Source organism: Peromyscus eremicus, chromosome 15 (assembly GCF_949786415.1).
Source record: "Peromyscus eremicus chromosome 15, PerEre_H2_v1, whole genome shotgun sequence".
In the NCBI taxonomy this organism is placed as follows: domain Eukaryota; kingdom Metazoa; phylum Chordata; class Mammalia; order Rodentia; family Cricetidae; genus Peromyscus; species Peromyscus eremicus.
In genome coordinates, this window is record NC_081431.1 from 43241473 (window position 1) to 43265338 (window position 23866).

The 23866-nt window shown below is 38.0% G+C and overlaps 1 protein-coding gene across 1 annotated transcript in view; it reads left to right on the forward strand.

Annotated features, from left to right (window-relative positions):
* The window catches only part of Swt1 (SWT1 RNA endoribonuclease homolog), a 64578-nt gene that overhangs the window by 31100 nt on the left and 9612 nt on the right, over positions 1–23866 (forward strand). Inside the window, exons 14-18 of the mRNA XM_059280158.1 lie at positions 1514–1652; positions 7671–7819; positions 11884–12071; positions 15262–15393; positions 19685–19751. Of these exons, the coding sequence (XP_059136141.1) occupies positions 1514–1652; positions 7671–7819; positions 11884–12071; positions 15262–15393; positions 19685–19751 (675 nt within the window). The remainder of the gene's footprint in view (positions 1–1513; positions 1653–7670; positions 7820–11883; positions 12072–15261; positions 15394–19684; positions 19752–23866) is intronic.

A 23866-nucleotide genomic window follows, 5' to 3' on the forward strand; every position in this document is an offset into this window, starting at 1 on the left:
TGCTGGGATTAAAGGTGTATGCCACCACACCAACCTGTATGTTTGACTTTTATGTCATGTAAATATGAGAGTAAAAATTGATCATAATAAGATATTTTGGATTTCTTTAGCTTAATGTGTTTTCTGCAGTTAAATAAAACACCAAATTTAGCAAGCATACTTGTAAAATTTAGTTTATTGTTTTGGTTTGCTTTTTGGTTCTTTGAGACAGGGTTTCTCTGTGTAAGAATCCTGGCTGTCCTGGAACTCACTTTGTAGACCAGGCTGGCCTTGAACTCACAGAGATCCTCCTGTCTCTGCCTCCAAGGTGCTGGAATTAAAGGTGTGCACCACCACTGTCCATCTGTAAAACTTAGTTTAATGCTTGTTTCAAATTCACACTTGTCTCTAGGAGAAACGTTATAGCCCATTAATTGTAGCTGATGTATTTATTCTAGCTATTCAACAAGATTCTAAAACTTACCAGTGTGATATTTTTGCTGCTTCATATTATCACATGCTGATCCAAAAATAATGAAGAATAATAAGAGATTTAGAAGGCTTGGTATAAATAGAATATTTCTTTTGTTGTTGTTGTTGGGTTTTTTGTTTTGTTTTGTTTTTTCCAAGACAGGGTTTTTCTGTGTAGTTTTGGTGCCTGTCCTAGATTTCATTCTGTAGACCAGGCTGGCCTCAAACTCACAGAGATCCGCCTGGCTCTGCCTCCCAAGTGCAGGGATCAAAGGTGTGCGCCGCCGCCGCCGCCGCCGCCGCCGCCGCCGCCGCCGCCACCACCACCACCACCACCACCACCACCACCTGGATATTTCTTAGAAATATGAATGTTTCAGAAAAAGGCATTGATAACTTCCTAAACTAAGAGACCAATTATCTATAAATATCTTTATTGTAGATAACAGTTGTACTTGGTTCTTTTTTTCTATATGTATTTTTCCCCCAGTAGTATGAAATATTTAGATTGTTTTGCTTATGGAAATGACCATATAGAAAAGAAGAGTGAGGGGCTGGAGTGATGGCTCAGTGGTTAAGAGCACTTGCTGTTCTTGCAGAGGACCCAGCCAGGTTCAGGTCCCAGCATTTACATGACTACCCATAACCATTTGTAACCCCAGTTCCAAGGGATCTGATGCTCTCTTCTGGCCTCTATGGGGACCAGATACACATGTACACAGACATATATTTCAGGATTGTACACATAAAACAAGAGTATTAATTTAAAAGACAAAAGTAGATTGAGGTACCTTTCTGGTTAAAACTATACTACTCCTCTAACTGAGGTTTGCTTTCTTTATGTACTTAAAAGTTATGAAACTAAAGGTTAATAATATGAATTTTATAAAATCAATCTGTAATATACCTACCACTTAAAAATTGTGATTAGCACCTCTTAATTTAAAAATAGTTTAGCTAGCTATATTTTCATTAGGGATATATATATAGAAGTTTCTACCCAGGTATGTTTAAATAATAGGTAAAATAAATCAGTAGATGATAATTTTGTAATACTTTCTAGGTGCTGTACTTGAAACCACCATGGACTCTAATAAATCTATTGCAGTGCTTTAAAAAACATTGGCTGGCTGTATTTGGATTAGTTATGGAAAATAAGTTGCTTTTAACTATTGAGAGCCTATATGAAAATCTCTCTAAAGGTATGAATCTTTTTTTTTCCCCTTTCACAATAGCTTGTATTAAGTCAATCTAGTGTGGTGACTCATGCTTGTAATCCTAGCACTTGGGAGGTGGAGACAGGAAGATCAGAAGTAAAACTGTTACATAGTGAGTGCAGGACCAGCCTAAACTACATGGGACCCTTTCTAAAAGCAGACAGACAAAAAAAATCAACTAAAATGGGCTGAAGAGATCGCTCAGTAGGTGTGGTAGTTTGAAAGAAAATGGTCCCCAAAAGGATTAAGTATCACTGTTGGGAGGTGTGGCCTTGTTGGAGGAAGTGTGTCACTGTGGAGATGGACTTTGAGGTCTCATATATGCTCTAGCCACACCCAGTGTCTCAGACCACTTCCTGTTGCCTGTGCAAGATATAGAGTTCTCAGCTACCTCTCCAGCTCCATGTCTATCTGTAGGCCACCATGTTGCTCCATGATGATAATGGACTAAACTAATGAAACTGTAAGCTACCACCTTATTAAATGTTTCTCTGTATAAGAGTTGCTGTGGTCGTGGTGTCTCTTCACAGCAATAGAAACCCTAAGTAAGACAGTAGGTAAAGTACTTGCTGCATAATGACCTCTGTTCAGATCCCCAGAGCTCAGTAAAAGCTGGGTGTGGCAATATGCTCTAATCCCAGTGCTTGGGAGATGGAGACAGGTGGATTTCAGCAACTTGCTGGCTAGCTAGTTTAGCTAGAGCTCCAGGATTGATGATACACTGACAAAAATAAGGTGGAGAAACAATCAAGGAATACTTCAGGATGTCAGCTTCTAGTCTTCACTCATGCATGCATAGGTACCTCAACAACATACATATGTGTACATGTATGCCTCTCTCTCTCTCTCTCTCTCTCTCTCTCTCTCCCTCCCTCCCTCCCTCCCTCCCTCTCCCTCTCTCCCCCTCCCTTCCTCCCCCCTTCTCCCACCATCTCTCCCTCCTTTTGTGCTTGCAAGCAGGAAAAAGGGCTAGTTCAGTCCAGCACACATGTTAAAAAAACTGGATATATTAGTTTGTGCCTGGAATCCCATGCTGGGGAGGTGGAGACAGGAGGATCCCTAGGGCTTGTTGGCCAGCCATTCTAGCTAAATTGGCAGGTTCAGCTTTAGGGTTTTGAGACCCTTTCTCAAAAAATAAGGTAGAAAATGAGGAAGACACTTAGCATTGGCCCTTGGCATTGTGTTTACGTACACAAAGCACACATGGATATGTATCTCCACATGTGCACACACAGGTACACATGAACACACACACGTTAAATCAGAATGTGTCATCTATAGGATTTGGAGATGAGTTGATAAAAATCTTTTAATCAGTTCTCAGTGATTTTTATACTTCCTGAGGAAGTTTGTGGCAACTGGATGAATGGATATAACTCTTAAAAGTCATGACTATAAATGGTGTTATTGTTAATGTTTCTAGACATTGTGAATATATAATTTTCAATGATATATGCTTTGAAAGCTTCTTCTGGAGCTGAAGAGATAGCTCAGTCAGTAAAGTGCTTGCTGCACAACCATGAGGATCAGAGTTCAAATCCCCAGAACTCCCAGAAATACTTGGTGGAATGGTGACCCATCCACTTGTAATTCTAAACTCAAAGGTAGCGATGGGATCATCAGAGCAAGTTGGCTATCAAAAAGAGCCATATTGAGAATCTCTGGGCTTGACTTATCCTGGTATCAACCTTGGGTTTCCATACATAAGAGCACACATGTGCATATGCATCCATACATGCATGTGTGTCATGCATGAATATACATAGACACCACAATACACAAATACACATAACACACACAAATACACATGCACATACAAATACACTTACCACATGAAAATCGGTGGGGAACCAATTTTTTTTTTATTAGTTATTATTTGGGGGCACTTTGAGACAGGGTCTCACATAATCCAAACTGGCCTTGAGCTTGCTGGGAAGCCTTAAAGTCCCAATCCTGTGCTTTTACCTCCAAAGATTTAGGATTACACTTGTGTACCATGTCTTATTTTAAAAACATTTTAACGTTTCATAATCTACTCAAGAACTCTATTAAAATGATTGCCTTTCATTTTTCATGGTATTGAACACAAACTGTGAGCACATTCCTTGCACTACATACAGCAAGTTTGGTCTTGGTTCATAGTGAATTTACAAGTGGCAGAGAGCACAGTCATTAAGTTGTGGTTTTTAAACTGTTTTGGACATAGACTTTGGTTTCTTGAAGTGCTTCTACTGCCATAGATTGGAGTGGGAAGATAGTCTAGTAGTTGATATCTTTGATTTGCAAATCCAGCTTTAGCCAGTGTATGGTTTTGCAACCTTTTCATATTTAGAGTCAAGGAAATTAGCCTTAGCTGGTAAGCAACTTGTCTAAAGTCAAGTAGATGTATCTTTCCTCTATAAATGTAAAGGACAAAGTATGATTCATTAGGGATACAGTTGATTGTTGACTCCTTTCAAACTCCACATGTGAGGCAATCTATTCTGCTATTGTTTATATTCAGCCTATTTCTTAAAAAATAACTGATGGCTTATGTTAAATAAGAGTACAAAAGAGCCAATCAATTAGGTTTAAAGTATGGGAATGTAGCTTAGTGATAGAATGCTTGTCTAGCGTGTATGAGGACCTGGGTTTAATCCCCAGTCTTGGTTAAAAAATGGGTTTAAAGGCACAAAAGCCAGGTAATGAAAAATATGCAACATTTACCAAAACGTACACAAGTAATTATTGTAACACTTGAACACACATTTTAACAGGAAGTTCCCCAGAAGTTAAGACCAAAAAATAGAGGCATATTCTAGGTAGATGTATGTCACATACATCACTCTCTCTGCCTTTTCACTGAAGTGTAAAATGTAAACTTGCAGGCAAGAGAGATGGGTCAGCAGCTAAAGGCACTTACTGCCACACCTAGAAGCCTTTGTTTGATCCCCAGTCTCCACATGGTGGAATGAGAGAACTGACTCCCCAAAATTGTCCTCTAACTTCCATATGTGTGTCATGATACACACATGCTCACACACACACACAAAAATAATGTAATTAAATAATTTTTAAAAATGAAATGTCACCTTGCAGCAATCTAGAGTCATGTGGAGGAGAGCTTCAATTAAGAAATTATATAGATCAGATTGTCATGTGATTATGCCTTTGGGGAATTATCTTGATTTTCAATTGACCCAGCCCACTGTGGGTAGCATCATTCCCTAGGCTGTTACTTGCACTGTGTAAGAGTAGAGAATGCCAGCTTAGTACAGTGCAGCAAGCATACAAGGAATGGTGCATTTCCTTCTCTTTGCTCTTGACTATGATTGTGATACTTTAAATTCTTGCCTTGATGTCCCTGCAGTAAACTGGAATTGTAAGCTCAGTAAACTGTTTCCTATCCTCTGTTGCTTTTGGTCAGTGTATTTTTTCAAAACAACAGAATTGAAATTAAGACACTCCTAAAATATATATATATATATATATATATATATATATATATATATATATATATATATATAACTCCTGATATATTATCTATCCATGGTAAGTACTGAGTAAATGTTGATTGTTAGAAGTTTCCAATTATACTTGTTTGTTTAGGTTTTTGTTTTTTGAGACTGGGTCAAGTTGGCCTGTAACTTGTTATATAGCCCAGGCTGGCCTTGAATGCCCATTTTCTGAGTTAGAGTTATTATTGCTATGATGTGGAAGTATAAGCCAAATAAACCCTTTCCTTTGTAGACGAATTTCTAAATGGTCTTATTAAATAAAAAAAAACCCAAAAAACAAAAACAACCCATAGAGCCAAAAATAGGGGTGAAAGCTTTAGAGAGATGCTTCCAAAGAGCACTACTTCCTGTCTACCCAGGCTTATATGCTTGGTTTTCTGCCCTCTCATTGGCCTTAGCCCAGCTACCTCACTTCTTCTTCCTACACAGCTTTGTCACTGTCTGTCTGTACAGACCTCCAGTTCTCTGGTTGGTACTGGGATTAAAGGTGTGTGTCACCACACTTGGCTTTCTTCCCTAGTGTGGCCTTGAATACACAGAGATCCTGCCTGCTAAGAGCTTAAGGGTGTATTCTGCCTGACTTCTTTGTTTACTTAAAATGGCTGGCCTTTCCCCCCTGATCTCCAAGCAAGCTTTATTTATTAACACACAAATAAAATACCACCACATTCTTCTCCATCTTGCTTTTGGTCATGGTGTTTCATCATAGCAATCTAAGTGGTGAAAGAAATTTGATTCCCTCAAGATGGCCTCTGAGCTCCACAGGTACACCATGGCCTGTCTCTCCAGACACACAAACACACAGTAAACAAGTACAGAAAAGATGAGAGTTCATACATTGTGCTCTTACAGGATAGTTTCAAATATTTGTTATCTAGCACTATCGTGTGATGGTCTTCCTAAGCATGAGCAGTATTATTCTGCCCTTGCATGTAGCTGAAAAATGATCAGTAGTTATTACTGGCAGTTAGGGAAAAGACTAAAGAGATGGCTGTTTCTTCTTCTTCTTCTTCTTCTTCTTCTTCTTCTTCTTCTTCTTCTTCTTTTTCTTCTTCTTCTTCTTCTTTTCCTTCTTCTTCTTCTTCTTCTTCTTCTTCTTCTTCTTCTTCTTCTTCTTCTTCTTCCTCCTCCTCCTCCTCCTCCCTTCCTTCCTTCCTTTCCTCCTCCTCCTCCTCCTCCTCCTCCTCCTCCTCCTTTTCCTCCTCCTCCTCCTTTTCCTCCTCCTCCTCCTCCTCCTCCTCCTCCTCCTCCTCCTCCTCCTCCTCCTCCTCCTCCTCCTCCTCCTTCTTCGAGACAAGGTTTCTTTGTGTATCTCTGGCTGTCCTGGACCTTGCTGTGTAGACTAGGCTGGTCTCGATCTCACAGAGATCTACCTGGCAAGCCCCAGGCCAGTGAGGGGACTTATTTAAAAGCACCTGTGAGAGGAACGCCTGAGGTTGTACTCTGCCTCCTCCTGTGTCAACATGTATGTACACACACACACACACACACAAACACACACATACACACCAGCCTCTGAAACCATGAACATTAAAACAGAAGCAAAGCAAACATTGCAGCATGATGATTCTGCCTTCAGAAGCAACTGCTTAACATTTTGCTTTAATGATGGAAAGATCATTTGTCCTTTCTTTCTTTTTTTTTTTTTTTTTGTGACATTAGAGATTTACTTTATTTCATTTTTGAAATGTGTTTTGTCTGTTTGTTTGAGACGGCCCCTCACCACGTAGACAAGACTGTCCTTGAATTTGTAGCAGTTGCCCTGCTTCTTCTCTTGAGTACTGGAATTACAGGCATATACCATTGTGTCTGGCTTCTTCCTAACTGCTTAAGCCTTCGAAATGATTGTCACCAATAACTTGGGAATTTAGTAGAAATATTTTTAGCTTCTTGAGAGAAAGTTATTATGGTAGATTATCTTACTTTAATTTACAGGAGAAAAATTTCAGCTTTTGTTTCTTATTGTTGTCCAAAGTCTTTGTTTATTAGCTGAACTTCTGTTGTATACAAAGAGATAACAAATTATTTTCAATAAATCTTGTTTTACTTTTCATGTGGTAGAATTTCAAGTAAGTTATTACATGATAGCTGTATAATCATGACAGGAACCACATCTGACTTAAATGTTTGCCTCTAACGTGTGACTCTTTATAATAGTCATCTGGATGAGACAGCTTCAGCTTTGAAAACACTGTGCATGGGCTTTTTGTGTAGGATTAATTTGATTAATTCCTTTTACTGAAGAATGGAATATCTCACTTTGCTTTCCTTTGAAGTTGACTGTATTCAAGGAACTCCTAGAATCTGAAAACAGAATACCAGAGTCAACATGAACACTTTGTCTGTGAATAAATGTGTTCAGATGTTGCTTTCTATACCAGAGAGACATTAGTTATGACATGTCCACCCTTTAAATTGCAAAATTAATACTTAATTGGTGTTCTAAGAGATTGTCATATTGTATGCTTGTTCTTTCATATTTTTTTTCTTAATTTTCTCTTACCAGCTAATAATACAGTGGATTTTAAAACAGTAAAATTCCTGCTCCAGGACTCTAAAAGTTTGTTACATGCCTTCAGTACAAGGTCAAACTATGATGGTATTCTTCCACAGACCTTTGCTCAAGTAAACAAACTACTTCAAGTACTTGCAGAGGTAAGATACCTATGAAGTGCGATTTAGAGTAGTTGATCACATACATTTCAGACATGGATTTAGTGGACAACAATAAAGGATATATTACCCTGACTTATTCTAGCATTCTAAAAGTATTGAGTAAAGACTAAGTACATTGAACTCTAGGTAAGCCTTACTACAGATATGAAACGTACACTTTTGATGGAAGTAGTATCACAAAATATTTGTTTGTTTGTTTTTTGAGATAGAATTTGTCTATATAGTTCACCTAGCCTCAAATGCATGACTTTTTTTTTTTTTGTTTTTATTTTGGTACTTTGTAATATTGAGATAATGAGTATATACCACTACAAACTTGGGATTTTATTTGATTGTTGTTGAATTTTATATTACCTCCTTTATGGATAATAGAAAGATGGACACACAAAAAAGAGGGACTAGAGAGATGGTTAGTAGTTAAGAGTCCTTGTTACTCCTGGAGAAGACCAAGGTTCAGTTCTCTGCATTTACTTGGTGGCTTACAACTATCCTTAACTCCAGTTTCAGCAGTTCTGACACCATCTTCTGACCTCCTCAGGCACCAGGTATGCTCATGGTACACATACATGCATGCAGACAAAACAATCATACACATAAAATAAATATTTAAAAAAGTAACAAAATAAGTTTTGGGGCTTTTTGGTTTTTTCGAGACAGGGTTTCTCTGTTGTAGTTTTGGTGCCTGTCCTGGATCTTGCTCTGTAGACCAGGCTGGCCTCAAACTCACAGAGATCTGCCTGGCTCTGTCTCCTGAGTGCTGGGATCAAAGGCGTGCGCCACCACCGGCCCGGCTGTTGTTTTGGTTTTTTTGTTTTTTTTGGTTTTTTGGTTTTTTTGGTTTTTTTTTTTTTGTTTTGTTTTTTGTTTTTTGAGACAGGGTCTCATGTAGCTCAGACTAGCCTCAGATTTACTGTGTAGCCAAGAATAACCTTAAATTTTTGATCCTCTTGCCTTTATCTTCTGAGTACTGGGATTATAGATATATACTATAATGCCCTGTTTATGTAGTCTTGGGGATCTAATCCAGAGTGTCATGCATGCTAGGCAAAGTACTCTACCAACTAAGATACATTCTGAACCCTAAAATATAGTTTACTGAGAATTGTTTGTATAATTCATACACCTTAGGTATTTATTTATCTCTCTAACTTGAACAATAAATATATTATTTCCAAAATAACGTATCTTAATATAATAACTTGAAAAGTACCTAATCTTAGTTATCAAATATAGAAAATCAAGAAAAGAATATTCATCATCTATTTGCTTCTGAAAAGCTGCTGAGAAACTAGGATGAAACTGTTAATGAGCACCATTTTCAGCTGTGTATGTAAGAGGGTGGAAGGAGGAAAAGGATAAGACATCCTTGTTTTGTTAGCTTTCCAGTCACCCCAAAATTTTGATCAACCACTATGCTAGAATAATTCAAATCAGTTTTGTTGATTAGTTTTATATTTTACATGCTCAGAATCCTGACCTGTGGGTTTTTTGTTGTTGTTTCATTTTTTTTGCCTCCAGTTCTTTAAATTCTTTGGACCTTTACTCCCTCCACTTTTTTTGTAAAATGAGTACAATAATAATTCTTGACTTAGAATTTCCATAAGAATGAACTAAGTTACTAAAAAAACTTAATGCCTAGCAGATAGTAAGTGCTATATAAGTATTTATTTTTTAAAAATATACTTGCGGGGCTGGAGAGATGGCTCAGAGGTTAAGAGTACTGACTGCTCTTCAAGAGGTCCTGAGTTCAATTCCCAGCAACCACATGGTGGCTCTCAACCATCTGTAATGAGATCTGGTGCCCTCTTCTGACCTACAGTCATACATGCTGTATACATAATAAATAAATCTTTAAAATATATATGTGTGTGTGTGTGTGTGTATGTATGTGTGTGTGTATATATATATACTTGCATGATTGTGTATACTCAGTTTTAAGAGTCAGAGCAAAGGAGAAATAGGTAAATGCTCAATTTTAAATGTTTAAATACTAGCCCATTATTTATATTTACTAAGTTCATAATTTAATACAAACAGGCAAAATGAGAAGATCATCTCTTTCTGTTTTCTGCCCCACAAATTAGAGAATAGTAATACCTGTGTACTTGGTGTGGGATCATAACCTCCTTTCTAGAGTGCCAAGAGTCGAGTCTCTCTTATGCTTCTTACATTTGAGTTACCTTGCATGAGTTTTTTAAATCTTTGTATTTCTCAGTTTCCTCCACTTAAGACTCTGAATAACAGTTACTATTGATGGATTCGAAATTTTATTGAAAACATTTCAAAGCATAAAAATAGTAAGATATTAAGCTAACTTTTGAAATCATCCTTTTATTAGTGTGGAAACTTAACTCTAGAGAAATAAACACAATTGTTTGGTGTTGGCCAAATTCTCCTGGGCATTGGGGTCAGCCTTAAAGTTTGGCTAATAAACCCAATGAAACTCCAATGGAGAAAACTAATTTTGCCTTTGCAAGCAGGCATCAATCACAAATAGCTTTTTGGTCAGGCATAGGAGCCTGTGTCCAATTGACCCTCTCAGTGTTGGGACCTCATCTGGCTTGAACCTGTGCAGGCCTTTTGTGTGTTGCCACAGTTTCTGAATTCATATGTGCTTCAGTCCTGGTGTGTCTGGAAGACATTGTTTCCTTGGAGTCATCTATCACCTCTGGCTCTTACAGTCTTCTCTCTTCCACATAGATCCCTGAGCCCTGAGGGGAGGACTTTGATTAAGACATCCCATTTAGGACCGAGTGCCCCCAAAATCTCTCAGTCTCTGCACATTGTCCAGTTGTGGGTCTTTTTGTTAGTTCCCATCTACTGTAAGAAGCACCTTCTCTGAGGAGGGTTGAACAAGACATTGAACTGTGGGTATAGCAGTATGCCATTAGGCATCATTTTATTACTGTGTTCCTTTTGCAGAATAATAGTATTAGGTTTTCCCTAGGCCCGTAATCTACCTAGTCTCAGGTTCTTGACCACTTTAGTATCGTCAAATATAGGTTCCATCTTAGGGAGTAGCCTTAAATCCAATCAGAAAGTGGTTGCTTATTCCTATAACATTTGTGTTACTATTGCACCAGGATATCTTGCAGGCTGGTTACTCTTATAGGTCACAGGGGTTTTTGTTGCTGGGAAATATTGATGAGTACCTTTCGCCTCTGGTAGTGTGCAGTGTACCTTCCAGTACCGTGAACACTATCAGTTGTAGTGAAGACTCTAGTTAGGCACCACCTCGACTTCTTTATGTTACATGGTATATGTAAGTGTTGTCTTCAGCAATAGGGCCTTAGCTTACCATCAGATTGCAGAGGGTAATCAGTAGCCTTGGCAATAATCTATGATGTTTGAGGATTTCCGTGGGGCTCCTTTGACCAACAGTTCAACAAGATGTAACCTATTCCTGGCATTGGAGGTTTTGCTTGGTGGCATAAGATGTCTAGTTGAGGTATTGTGTCCCCTATTATTTAGTACCTCCGTTTAGATTCCTTTTATATGTGTATTTATTTTAAGAAGCTTCTTCATTATTAGGTTTCCATACGGTTTTTCAAATGCCCTTTAGTAGTCCCTCCCCAGATTTCCTTCTTTACCCTTCTATCCCCTCCCTATTTAATTGTCCTAGTTTGCCCTTTGTCTCTCCATAACAATGTATTCAACAGTATTCTTTTTTTTTAATTATTTAACTTTATTTTATGTGCATTGGTGTGAGGATGTCAGACCCCCTGGAACTGGAGTTACAGACAGTTGTGAGCTGTCATGTGGGTGCTGGGAATTGAACCCGGGTCCTCTGGAAGAGCAGCGAGTGCTCTCAACCTCTGAGCTATTTCTCCAGCTCTTAAACAGTATTCTTAATTAACAGTCAAATGTTAGGTAAGAAAGGTCACTAGAGTAATAAATTCAACATACTAAATCTAATGCTTTTCAAGGAATATTCTGTACATAGGAAAGAATGAATAGCCAGCATGTCCAGTAAGCTCGTGTCTCTGTTTTCTCAGTTGCTAGTGAAGAACTGGTATGCATTTTATGTAATTCTTACGTCACAGGTCAAGACAAAACTGAAGCCAAATTCTTCAGAAAGCACAGTGAGTAAAAAGCAGGAAGACAGTTCTTTGATGAAGCTTCATAACCAAGATGTCACTGTTCTCTTGGATTCTCATCTTCCCCAGTTCACCAGGCATCAAGAAATCTGGTCTGTCCTGGAAAATGTTTGGACTTCAATATATCAGAACAGGTACTAAATTCCCAACACATTCTCAACTTTATCATTACAAGTTTGCTTCTTGTAGGGTTTCCATTATTACCATTTCTACTGTAGTTAGTGTTTGGGCTATGAGTTTATTGTGCTATGGGTCTTTTGTCAATTTGGCACATTAGAAATATTTATGTTTAAATAGGGATAAAAATTAGAATTACCTGGAAATTTTTAAGTTTCTCTTTCTAAACACTATTCCTAGAAATTTGGATTCAGTAGGGCAGAGGTGAATCTGAGAATGCATTAAAAAAAAATCTTTCTAGGTGATTCTGATGTAATCAAGATGAGGAGCATTGCTTGCATAAGTCACAACCAATAAGTCACTTAAAGTGATTCAGCAGCTTAGCAGCTTGCAAGACTGTGATTAAACTAAAAATAACTTGAGAAAAGTTCCTTGGATTAAAGAAAATTCATATAAAAATTGTAAAAGTGGAAGAATGCTATTGTTTAAGAGAAAAAATACCATTACTTTAGTATATAAACATAAAACACTTTAGAATTAATGAATTGAAGAGATACAGAGATCATTCTTTGGTAATTTTTATTTTTTGTTTGTGTGTATATGGGTGTGGGAGGGTCACAGTGTGGAGGTCAGAGGACAACTTGCAGAAATGGGTTCTCTCTCTGCTCTGTGAGGAATCAAACCCAGGTCACCAGGTTAGCAGCAAGCATCTTTACCTGTTAAGCCATTTTGCTGCCACGCCACCCCACCCCCCAGTGTTTGAGACCACTTGTGTTTTAGATAGGTGAACCTGGGCTACGTTCCCCTTGAGTAGTTTTTCAAATAGATGCTGTTAGAATAGCTTATATAACTTAAAACTATTAATTTTATTTTATTGGTTTTTTGAAACAGGGTTTCTCTGTGTAACAGTCCTGGCTGACCTGCAACTCACTCTGTAGCCCAGGCTGGCCTCGAACACACAGAGATCCACCTGCCTCTGCCTCTTGAGTGCTGGGATTAAAGTGCTGCCATTGCCTGCACAAGTATATTGTGTTGCATATTCCCTGTGCCTCATTCTCAACTAGCTCCCCTTTTCTCTTTGTCTCCTTTGTTCTTGGAGCTCATTTTTCAGTCCTTGGCTATAATTAAACATTTTTCAACAAATTTATGGCCTGCTATTTGGCTTTCTAACCAATCATACTAAAAAGATAATTGCATTGGAATGTGAACTAAAGATTATATTACAAATTTATAATTTTTTTATGAATCAGTTTGTTTTTCTAGTCAACATATTTTTGGTGTTTTGACTAATCAGATATTCTGGCTTACAGAAAATTACCATATATAGGAGGCAAGAATGGCTGCTTTAAAAATAAAACTAAGATATTTGAAAACATAGGAGTTAATCTGTAATATGCATGCATTTGTATTGCCTGTTAGAGAGCTCTGTGCTATTTCTAAGTAATAGACTGTATATGCTAGCATTTCAGTAAGTGACAACGTTTATAATGCCTTAACAATACATATTTATTTAGCCTATTTTTTAACAAGCCTAGTTGTATACCAGAATTGCAGTAGAATTTATTGAATATAATCCTTTTGCATAAAAGTGCTCATTTGGAGGTCTGATATATCTATTCTTAATTACTCATGTAAGTTACTAGAATACACTTATGGTTAGTTTTATCAACTTGATAGAATCTGGAAACGTCTGGTGGATGGGCCTTGGGGTGGGCCTGTCTCTGCTTTCTGAGTGCCAGGATTAAAGACAGGGACTACCACCTTGGCTTAGTATTTTTGCTACTTAAAAATTATACCACTGTTCCAATGAAACAATAAAGACATTGACTTTGGGAAAACCATCTAGTCTTTCTGAAACTCTTTTCATCCTGAAATAATAGTCACATGATCTTTAAGGTCTGCCGACTTAGAAATTCCATGACTTGGATTTGGGGCTATTTTAATACACTTTTTTTTTTTTTTTTTTTTTTTGACAGGGTCTCTCTGTGTACTAAGTGAGAATCTGCTCTGTGTCTTTCTGTCTTCCTCAGTCCTTGCCTAGTAAATGCATCTCTCCATTCTCTGCTTTTGCCTTAGTGGAGTGGGTATAGCCTACTCTAATCCACATCGCATGTAGCTTAACTGTTTACATTTGCCAGAGCCCTATTTCAAATGAAGTCTGTACTGAAGCTCTAAAGTAGTGCTTTCCAACCTTCCTTGTGACCCCCAACCATAAAATTACTTTTGTTGCTACTTCATAACTGTAATTTAGCTGCTGTTATGAATCGTAATGTAAATATCTGATATTTCAGGCGGTATAAGGTGACCCCTGTGAAAAGGTCATTCTACTCACAGGTTGAGAACCATGGTTCTAGATGAATGTGAGTTTGGGGAGGACACCATTCAGATACAATACAATGTGTTTTGATTTTTAATATGGTTACTGTTACCTAAGTAAATATTTATTTATATATTTAGAGACAGGGTCTCACTATGTAGCCCTGGCCAGTCTGGAACTCACCATGTAGATCAGGCTGGCTTTGAACTCAAGAGAGATCTGCCTGCTTCTGCTTTCCAACTGCTAGGATTAAAAGCATGCACCACAGCCGGGCGGTGGTGGCGCACGCCTTTAATCCCAGCACTTGGGAGGCAGAGCCAGGCGGATCTCTGTGAGTTTGAGGCCAGCCTGGGCTACCAAGTGAGTTCCAGGAAAGGCGCAAAGCTACACAGAGAAACCCTGTCTCAAAAAAACTGGGGGGGCGGGGGGAGCATGCATGCACCACATACCTAGTCTTATTTTTAGTTTTGATCCATATATGGCATAAACACTTAAAAATATTTTGGTATTTTATTAAGTAGACATTAAAGGTCTCGCTAATTATCTACTGTAATTATTAATTCACAGTAAATCTTTGGAAGTGGAATTACAAGGATAAACGTCCAATTTTTTTATTTACTCCTCTCCATCTCTGTGGTCTTCTCTTAGAGTGAAATGTATTCACCCAGCTTTTATGTTAATTCCTTTAAATTAGATCTGTGTGGTGTGTGGCATAGATCCCTTGTGTGGATGTTAGCCCAGACTTTTCTCGTGTCACTGTCTTTGATTTCTAACTTAAATAGATGAGTATTACACAAGATTAATTATATTATTACTTTTTTATATGTCATCAGTGAAAACACCTACCAAGTACTAAGTGAGCACATACTTCTTTTCTTTCTGTTTTTTAGCACAGATGTGTTTCAGACACTGGACTCAAGTTCAACTCTGACAACTTCAAAAATAGCATCATTTGAAGAAGCATTTCTATATCTTCAAAAGTTAATGGCAGCTGTGAAGGATATTCTTGAAGGAATTCAAAGGTAAGCATCATATTAAATTTAAAATTATAAATTCTGTATTTATTAGCTAAATTTAGACTTGGTAGGAGTCTTCTAGCAAGGTAGAAACTATTAACTGTTTTTGAATCAGGGTCTCCCTATGCAGCCTTGGGTGGTCTCAGGTGTGGACCAGGCTCATAGAGATCTACCTGCCTCTGCTTCTTGAGTGCTGGAATTGAAGGTGTGCATCACTACACCTAGTAGGTGATTGGCTTTTAGATTTTCCTTTCTTAGTTTCACAAGAAACTACCACCCAGCCGTATCACTTCCTGTTTCCTCCACACTAGTGCTGGGATTAAAGGCATGTGTGCCTCCCAAGTACTGGGAGCAAAGGCATGAGATCCAAAGTGCTGAGATTCAAGGTGTGTGCCACCACTGCCTGGCCTCTGTGGTTAAGTAGTGGCTAGCTTTGTCCTCTGATCTCCAGGCAAGCTTTATTTGTTAGAGCACAGACAAAATATCACCACAATTTTTGTTTTAAGACACAGCTTATAGTTTTGGTTTGAAATACCTTATAAAGAGGGCGCTCTCTCATGTGCTCCCTTCCCCCCCCTCCCGTGTGTGTGTGTGTGTGTGTGTGTGTGTGTGTGTGTGTGTGTTATTTGCATGTTTGTGCAGCTGTGTCGACCTGTACGTATATGTGGAGGCAAGAGGAGGATGGCACGTAGATTCTGTTCTGTCACTCTGCCTTATTCCCTTAAGACAGAGACTCCTGAAGCCCCCTTAAGACAGAGACTCCAGTGAGCCCCCTGTCTCTACTTCTCAACCTTCCTAAAGCTGTGACCCTTTAATGTAGTTCCTCCTGCTGTGGTGACCCCCAACCATAAAATTATTTTCATTGCTAGTTCATAACTGAAATTTTGTTACTTTCATGAATTGTAATGTAAATATATCTGTGTTTTCTGATGGTCTTAGGTGACCCCAGTGAAAGGGTCATTCATCCCCAAAAGGGGTTGAGAAATGCTGTCCTAGATGATTTTACACGCGCGCGCACACACACACACACACACACAAACACACACACCTGTCTTCAACTAATTTTTCCATGGTTCCTCAGATATCACTGTGCCTCATTATCAGGCTCTCCATACACTCTTGTTTTGTTTTTTTTTTTTCTGTCACCAAGTATATTATTTGGTTTGATTAATACCAGAAAAATAATATAACCTATTGTTTGCAGATGACAAGACATAGTTACTCCATCTTCTATTTCCCATTTTGTGCATAGCTTTACTTTTCATAGTTTATTTTATTACAAGCTCCCTCAGACTCTGAATGAGGCAGAAAGTACCTTTTCTAGGTCTAGGATCTTGTGCAGGTAACAACATGTTATTGGCTAGTAGGTGGTCAATAAATGTTTAAGTGTTTTGAGACATAGTGTCATGTGACCTAGACTGGCCTCAGGCTTACTATGTAACCAAGGATGACCATGAACTTCTGATCTTCCTTCCTTTATTTCCCAATGTAGGGATGATAGGTGTGTGTCACCATGCCCAGTGCATGTTGTATAAACATTCTGCCAACTGAGCTGTATCTCTAGCCCAATAAATATTAGTGAATGTCTTATAATATTTCTGATTGAGGGAATCTTCTTTATTATAACAGTAGATGGTTAGTTAATATAGAGGTTTCCAAAGAGGTACAGAAGAGAGAAATATAAAGCTAAGAAAGAATAAGAAAATCTAGAAGTTGAAAAACTCTTAAGAAGCTAATGAGATCAAAAAGGCATCAACATCTAGAATAAGTGATAAAGCCCCTGGCAACTTGCTTTCCTGTGATATTATGATTGGCAAAAACATGAGGGCCTAGGGACATTGTTGTGGTTAAAAGTTCTTTGGAATTTAAGAGTCAAAATGACTTGATTTTTTTTATTAGTTACAGTATCAATGTAAAACCAATTGCTAAACGGTCTCATTAATAAAAAAATAAAAAAAATAAAAAACAAAACAAAACCCCCAGAGCCATATGTTGGGGTGAAAACCGAGAGATCAGAGGAATAGGACAAGCCACAGCCAACCTCACCTTACTGACTCCTCAGCTTTCTGTATACTTACACTTATATTCTTTCTGTGCCTGCCATCTCACTTCCTCTCCCTGCCCAGCTGCATCACTTCCTCTTTCTGCCTAGCTCTGTCACTTCCTGCCTGTCTGTACAGACCTCCAGACCTTTATGGTTAATGCTGGGATTAAAGGTGTGTGCCACCACGCCTGGCTGTGTTCCCAGTGTGGCCTTGAACTCACAGAGCTACAGATGGATCTCTGCCTCCCGAATGCTAGCATTAAAGGTGTGTGCTACCATTGTCAGACTTGTATGTTTAATATAGTGGCTGGATTTTGCCTCTGATCTTCAGATAAGATTTATCAGGGTACACAAATAAAATATCACCACAGTACCATTCATTTATTTTTGGCTTGAAACTGGGTAAAGGTGTTTGTGGTAGTAATGTTACTGTTATAACTTTCATAGATAGTATTTTCTATATCCTAGATACTATTAAGGCTTTTTTGAGCCAGCTATAGTGATGCAGGAATGAGAAATTAAAGGATAACTTCAGCTACATAGTTCAAGCCTGTCTGAGCTACATGAAACTGTAGTTGTTGTTTTTTACTCTTTGACGCTTTTCTCTTTGGAGGGCCCACCATCCAGCTCCCAAATAATCACACACAGAGACTTTTTCTTACTTATAAATGCCTGGCCTTAGCTTGACTTATTTCTAGCCAGCTTTCCTTAAATTATCCCATCTGTCTTTTGCCTCTGGGCTTTTACCTTTTTTAATTTTGTATATCTTTATTTACTTCTTACTCTGTGTCTGTCTGTGTGGCCGGTCCTCGGTGTCGTCGTCTTCCCAGATTTCTCCTATGTATTCTGTCTACCTGCCAGCCATGTCTATCCTTTCTCCTGCCTCCCTATTGGCCATTCAGCTCTTTAGTAGACCAGTCAGGTGTTTAGACAGGCAAAGTAACACAGCTTCACAGAGTTAAACAAATGCAACATAAAAGAATTCAACACATTTTTGTACCATTAAACAAATATTCCATGGTATAAACAAATGTGTCACATTTTTAACTAATATTCTACGTCATGAATCCCTGTCTCAAAAAGCTTTTCCAAACCCATGATAAATAAATAAGTGATAACAGTTTTCTATTGTATTGTATTGTATTTATTTATTTATTTTTGAGACAAGAGTCAATAGCCCAGAGTCTCTAGAACTCACCGTGAAGCCAATACTAGTCTTAAACAGGAGGTAATCCCCCCATGTTAATTTTCTACATACTAATGTTATAAGCATTAAAATCATGTAAGAGTCTGGAGCAATGGTTCAATGATTATACGTACTTGCTGTTCTTCCAGAGGACTGGGTTCAGTTCCCTGTACCCACATGGAGGCTCAGAACTGTCTGTAACTCCGGTTCCAGGGGATACAGTGTCCTCTTTTGTCTTCCATTGACACTAGGCAGACATACATGCAGACAAAACACCCATAACCACTAAACAAACAAACAAATTGATGAATGAATGCATAAATAAATCAATGGATGAGTGAGCTTAATATACAAAAAGAATACCTAAATAAATAAACTTAGTATACAAAAAGAATACCTAACTATTAGAGGGTAGAAAATAATTGTCCTCTTTATTTTTTTCAAGATTTCTATCATTTGTCCTGTATTACTTCTATCAGTTCTCATAGTCTGATTAACTATTGGTTTTCAGAGAGTACTGTACTGATAGCTCAGTGTTATTTGAATTTGACTATTGTCTTTTATGTGTCTGTTAGTTTTAATTGTTGTCTGTTTGAACTGGCTTACCATTATAGAAAGGAATCTGCAGCTTAAAAGATACAGAGTGTAAATTCACACTTCTATATACCTTTTGAGAACTATGCATTATTATAACACAATACATGAATTATAATTTCACATGTAAGAATGTTTATGGCAGGCAGGCACAGTGGCACATGCCTATAATCTCAGTACCTGGGAGATGGGAACAGAAGGATTAGGAGTTTGAGGCCAGCCTTGGCTATATTTTCAGTTTGAGGCCAATCTGGCTACATCTGTCTCAGCAGGCTAAAAAGAAGAATGTTTGTGATCAGTAATGTATAGGTATTAAACTAGCTGAAATGTTTAAATGAATTAATCTCAGTTGTATTAAGTTAATGGTTTGAATAAACTTAATAAACATATAAGTTTGAAGGAGAAAATAAAAGGTATTTTTAAAAATAAATTTCCATGGTCCTTTTGTTAATTTATTGTTTTTGTTGTTTTAGGATTTTGGCTCCTAATAGTAATTACCAAGATGTTGAGACTCTCTATAACTTCCTAATCAAGTATGAGGTATGAAAAATATTTATATATTGCTCATATAACATATTGTTTGAATATAAATAGAGTAAGATTGCTATTGATATTTTCTTTAAATGAAAGGGTTTTTTTTGTACACAGGATCTTGCTGTTTTGTACAGGCTGGCCTAAATTAAAACTTCAGAGTGTCATAAAAATTTGCCCGTGACGTTTGTTTTTCTACCTGTTTAAAAAAATGTATGTATTTAAGATATACAAGATAATCTTTTGGTTGGACATAGTAGCTCATGCCTGTAATCTCAGTACTCAGGAAGCTGAGGTAGGAAAATTGTCATGATTTAAAGACCACCATGGGCTACGTAGTAACTACCAGGTTAGCCTGGGCTGTGAGAGATCCTCTCTGAAAAAAACAAACAAAAGGGGGGCTCAGCAGTTACACATTGCTTGTAGGTCAGGCTGTTCACAACTGCCCGTTACTCTCCAGTTCCAGGAGATCCAGTGCCCTCTTCTGGCCTCTGTGGGCATTTGTGCTCACAACGACACATTAACACACTCATACACATACTCTAAATTTTTAATCTTAAAAAACAAACTAAGTATTTATTATTTTATTACTCAAGTAAATAAACACACCTACCATCTTACATAATATCCTTTTTAGTTGGCAATAAAACTAAAATCGACCTTTTAACAAAAAGAAATCCTAAATTTAACAATGTTATTAACTACAGTCTTCATATTGTACAGTAGCTTGCTGCATTTGTTCATCTCTGTCTTCCTCCCCAGCCCACTCTTTACCAGTAACATATCCATTTTTTTTTATCTTGCTCCCTAAGTGAAATTGCAATCGAGTCCTGAAATATACTTGTTTCAACACAGAATTCTTTCTTATTAGGGAACTTTTAGCATTTTGGGCAGGTCATTGCTTCATTGTGGGAAGACTGCAGGATATTCTATATCCCAGCTCCTCAGGTACTAAGTGCATGGAGCTATCCCAACTATAGTGGGATATAAATATTCTACCACCCTACCCTACTCACTTATCCAAATGGCCTCCAGAGAGGAAGAGCCATTTCTGCAAGGAAAAGTATGATTCAGTTTTGTGTTCAGCAACAGCATAGACCCTAGACTAAGAGCTGAAATGAAGTTGCACTGTGTTTTCTAAATTGACTTTGTGTGTTTTCCTCATCATTGCTGATCCAAGGACAGTACTCTATTGATTGCTAATTTGTTTGTTAATAGCTCTCTGCTGCTATTCTTTGTATATCAAGGACAGTACTCTATTGATTGCTAATTTCTGTTTGTTAATAGCTCTCTGCTGCTATTCTTTGTATATCCCATCTCTCAATTTTATGTGTATGTGGTGGCTTTTGTTGTTGTGTGTTTGTTTTCTTAAATTTATTTATTTTATTTCATGTGCATTGGTGTCTGCATATATGTCTGTGTGAGGATGTCAGATTCCCTGAAACTGAAGTAACACAGTTGTGAGCTATCGTGTGGTTGCTGGGAATTGAACCTGAGTACTCTGGAATAGCAGCAAATGCTCTTAACTGCTGAGCCATCTCTCCAGTCCTGTTAGTTTGTTTTTGAGACAGGGTCTTATGCTATAGCTTAGGCCAACCTGAAACTTACTATATAGTTCAGACTATTCTTAAACTCATGGTAATTTTACCTCACCTTCCTGAGTACTGGGATTATCAGCTTGTACCCACTCCTAGCTTATGTGTTCAGTTTTTAAAATGATCTCAGTGAAAGAGCAGCAGCACATGCTGTGAAGCACATGCTTCACACTATAGGGAGTCAAACTCCCTTGAATGTATTCCTTTACTTTCATCCCTGGTAAGCTCTTCATGTAACTTTTTGTATGCCATATTGTCCATTAACAACCTAGTGAGAAGGTGGGCAAGACACCATTTAGTTTTTGTTCTTTAGAGCTTGTGCATTTACACATTTACAGCATTTACACAGTACAGCATTTGGGAGGATGGGCAGGAGGATCAAGAGTTCAAGGCAGTCCTCAGCTACATAGTGAGTGAGTCTGGCCTGTATTACCCAAGACTGTGTGTGTGTGTGTGTGTGTGTGTGTGTGTGTGTGTGTGTGTGTGTGTTTAACAGAGTAATGTAAAATGCCTCCAAATGAGTAAAGAAAAAATGTCTTTTAAAAAAAATTTACTGATCTTATTTTATGTACATTGGTGTGACGGTGTCAGATTCCCTGGAACTGGAGTTACAGACAGTTGTGAGCTGCCATGTGGGTGCTGGCAATTGAACCTGGGTCCTCTGGAAGAGCAGCCAGTGCTCTTAACTGCTGAGCAATCTCTCCAGTTCCAGGAAAAATGTCTTAATAGTTTAAATTAATGAATATAGACTTCCTGAATATGTGCTTTAATTTTTATTAGTAAGCTAACTGACTACTTTATAAGTTGTTTAACTTAATGTGGAGTCATGTTGCTTTTATACTGGATATTTCAGTATATGTGGATGGTTGATTTTAAAATTAAAGGTTGGTTCTAGGTACTTTTTAAAATAAGATCTTTTAGAAACTTAAGAATTATTTTGTATTCTTATTATATCAGGATCAAAATCAGTTGTTCAATTATTTTTTTTTCCTCCCAACCACAAACCAAACAGACTATTCTCTTCCTCCTATGATCAAACATCTGCAGCCTGTTGACATTGATGGTCTGTTTGGATTGGTCCTGGCCTATGGGTCGATACTTTACATCATCACGGGCCCTTGGGGCAAGGACAAAACATGAACAACAACAACAAAAAAAAAAAACCTAGACTCATAATGGTTTAATTCTAGATGTATATTTAGAAGATTTTAAAATGATTTGTAAAACAAAAATTATAGGGCTGGGACTGGGTATGGTAGCTCATGCCTGTAATCTCAGCATTTGGAAGGCAGAAAGTCAGGTGGATCTCTGAGTTTAAGGAGAGCCTGGTCTATATAGCAAGTTCCAGGACAGCCAGGGCTACATGGTGAGTATCTCAGAACAGACATACAAACCAAAACAAAAACAAATAAACAAACAAAACCCCCAAAAGCTAATGGACTGGAGAGAGAGCAGTGACTTAGTAGTTAAGAGCCAGTGTTGCTTTTGTAGAGGACCCAGATTTGGACCCTGTATAGTGGCTCACAGCTGTGACTGTAGTTCTAGGGAATCCAGTACCCTTTTCTGGCCTCTTGAGGGTGCCAGGGATGCACATGATGCTCATTCTTGTGTGCAAGCAAAACATTTGTGTACATTACATATAAAATAAGTAAATCTTAAATACAAAAACTACAGAGCTGGGGGGCTGGAGAGATGGCTCAGCGGTTAAGAGCACTGGCTGCTCTTCCAGAGGACCCAGGTTCAATTTCCAGCACGCACATGGCAGCTCACAACTGTCTGTAACTCCAGTTCCAGGGGACCCTCATGCAGACATACATCCAGACAAAAACATCAATGCACATAAAATAAAAATAAATAAATTATTTAAAAAAAAAAAAAAAACAACTACAGAGCTGGGAAATGGGTCAGTGGGTAAAGCACTTGACATACAAACATGAGGACTGGACCCATGTCAAGGCCAGGTAGGCATGGTAGCACTTTTGTAATTCCAGCATGTGAGAGTCAGAGATGGGATCCTAGGAGCAAGCTGACTGGCTAGGTTCAAGGTGAGAAATGCTGCCTCAATATATAAGAGGGAGAGCTGCTGGGCGGTGGTGGTGCACGCCTTTAATCCCAGCACTCGGGAGGCAGAGGCAGGAGGATCTTTGTGAGTTCGAGGCCAGCCTGGTCTACAGAGCAAGATCCAGGAAAGGTGCAAAGCTACACAAAGAAACCCTGTCTTGAAAAACCAAAAAAAAAAAAAAAAAAAAAAAAAAAAAAAAAAAGAGGGAGAGCCACTGAAGAAGACATTTAATGTTAACCTCTAGCCTTCACACACATGTGCCCACTTGTGCACACACATAAACCACACAGATACACATGCAAAAAATAAAATAATTATAAATCACATAAAATTATGATAAACTGTACACTAATTTCACCAATCATTAAGTGTTATATTAAATATATGCATTACTAGAAATTTAATATAGACACATGTTCCTCATTTTAGGCAAAATACTAGGATTGTATTAAGTTAAAAGTATATAT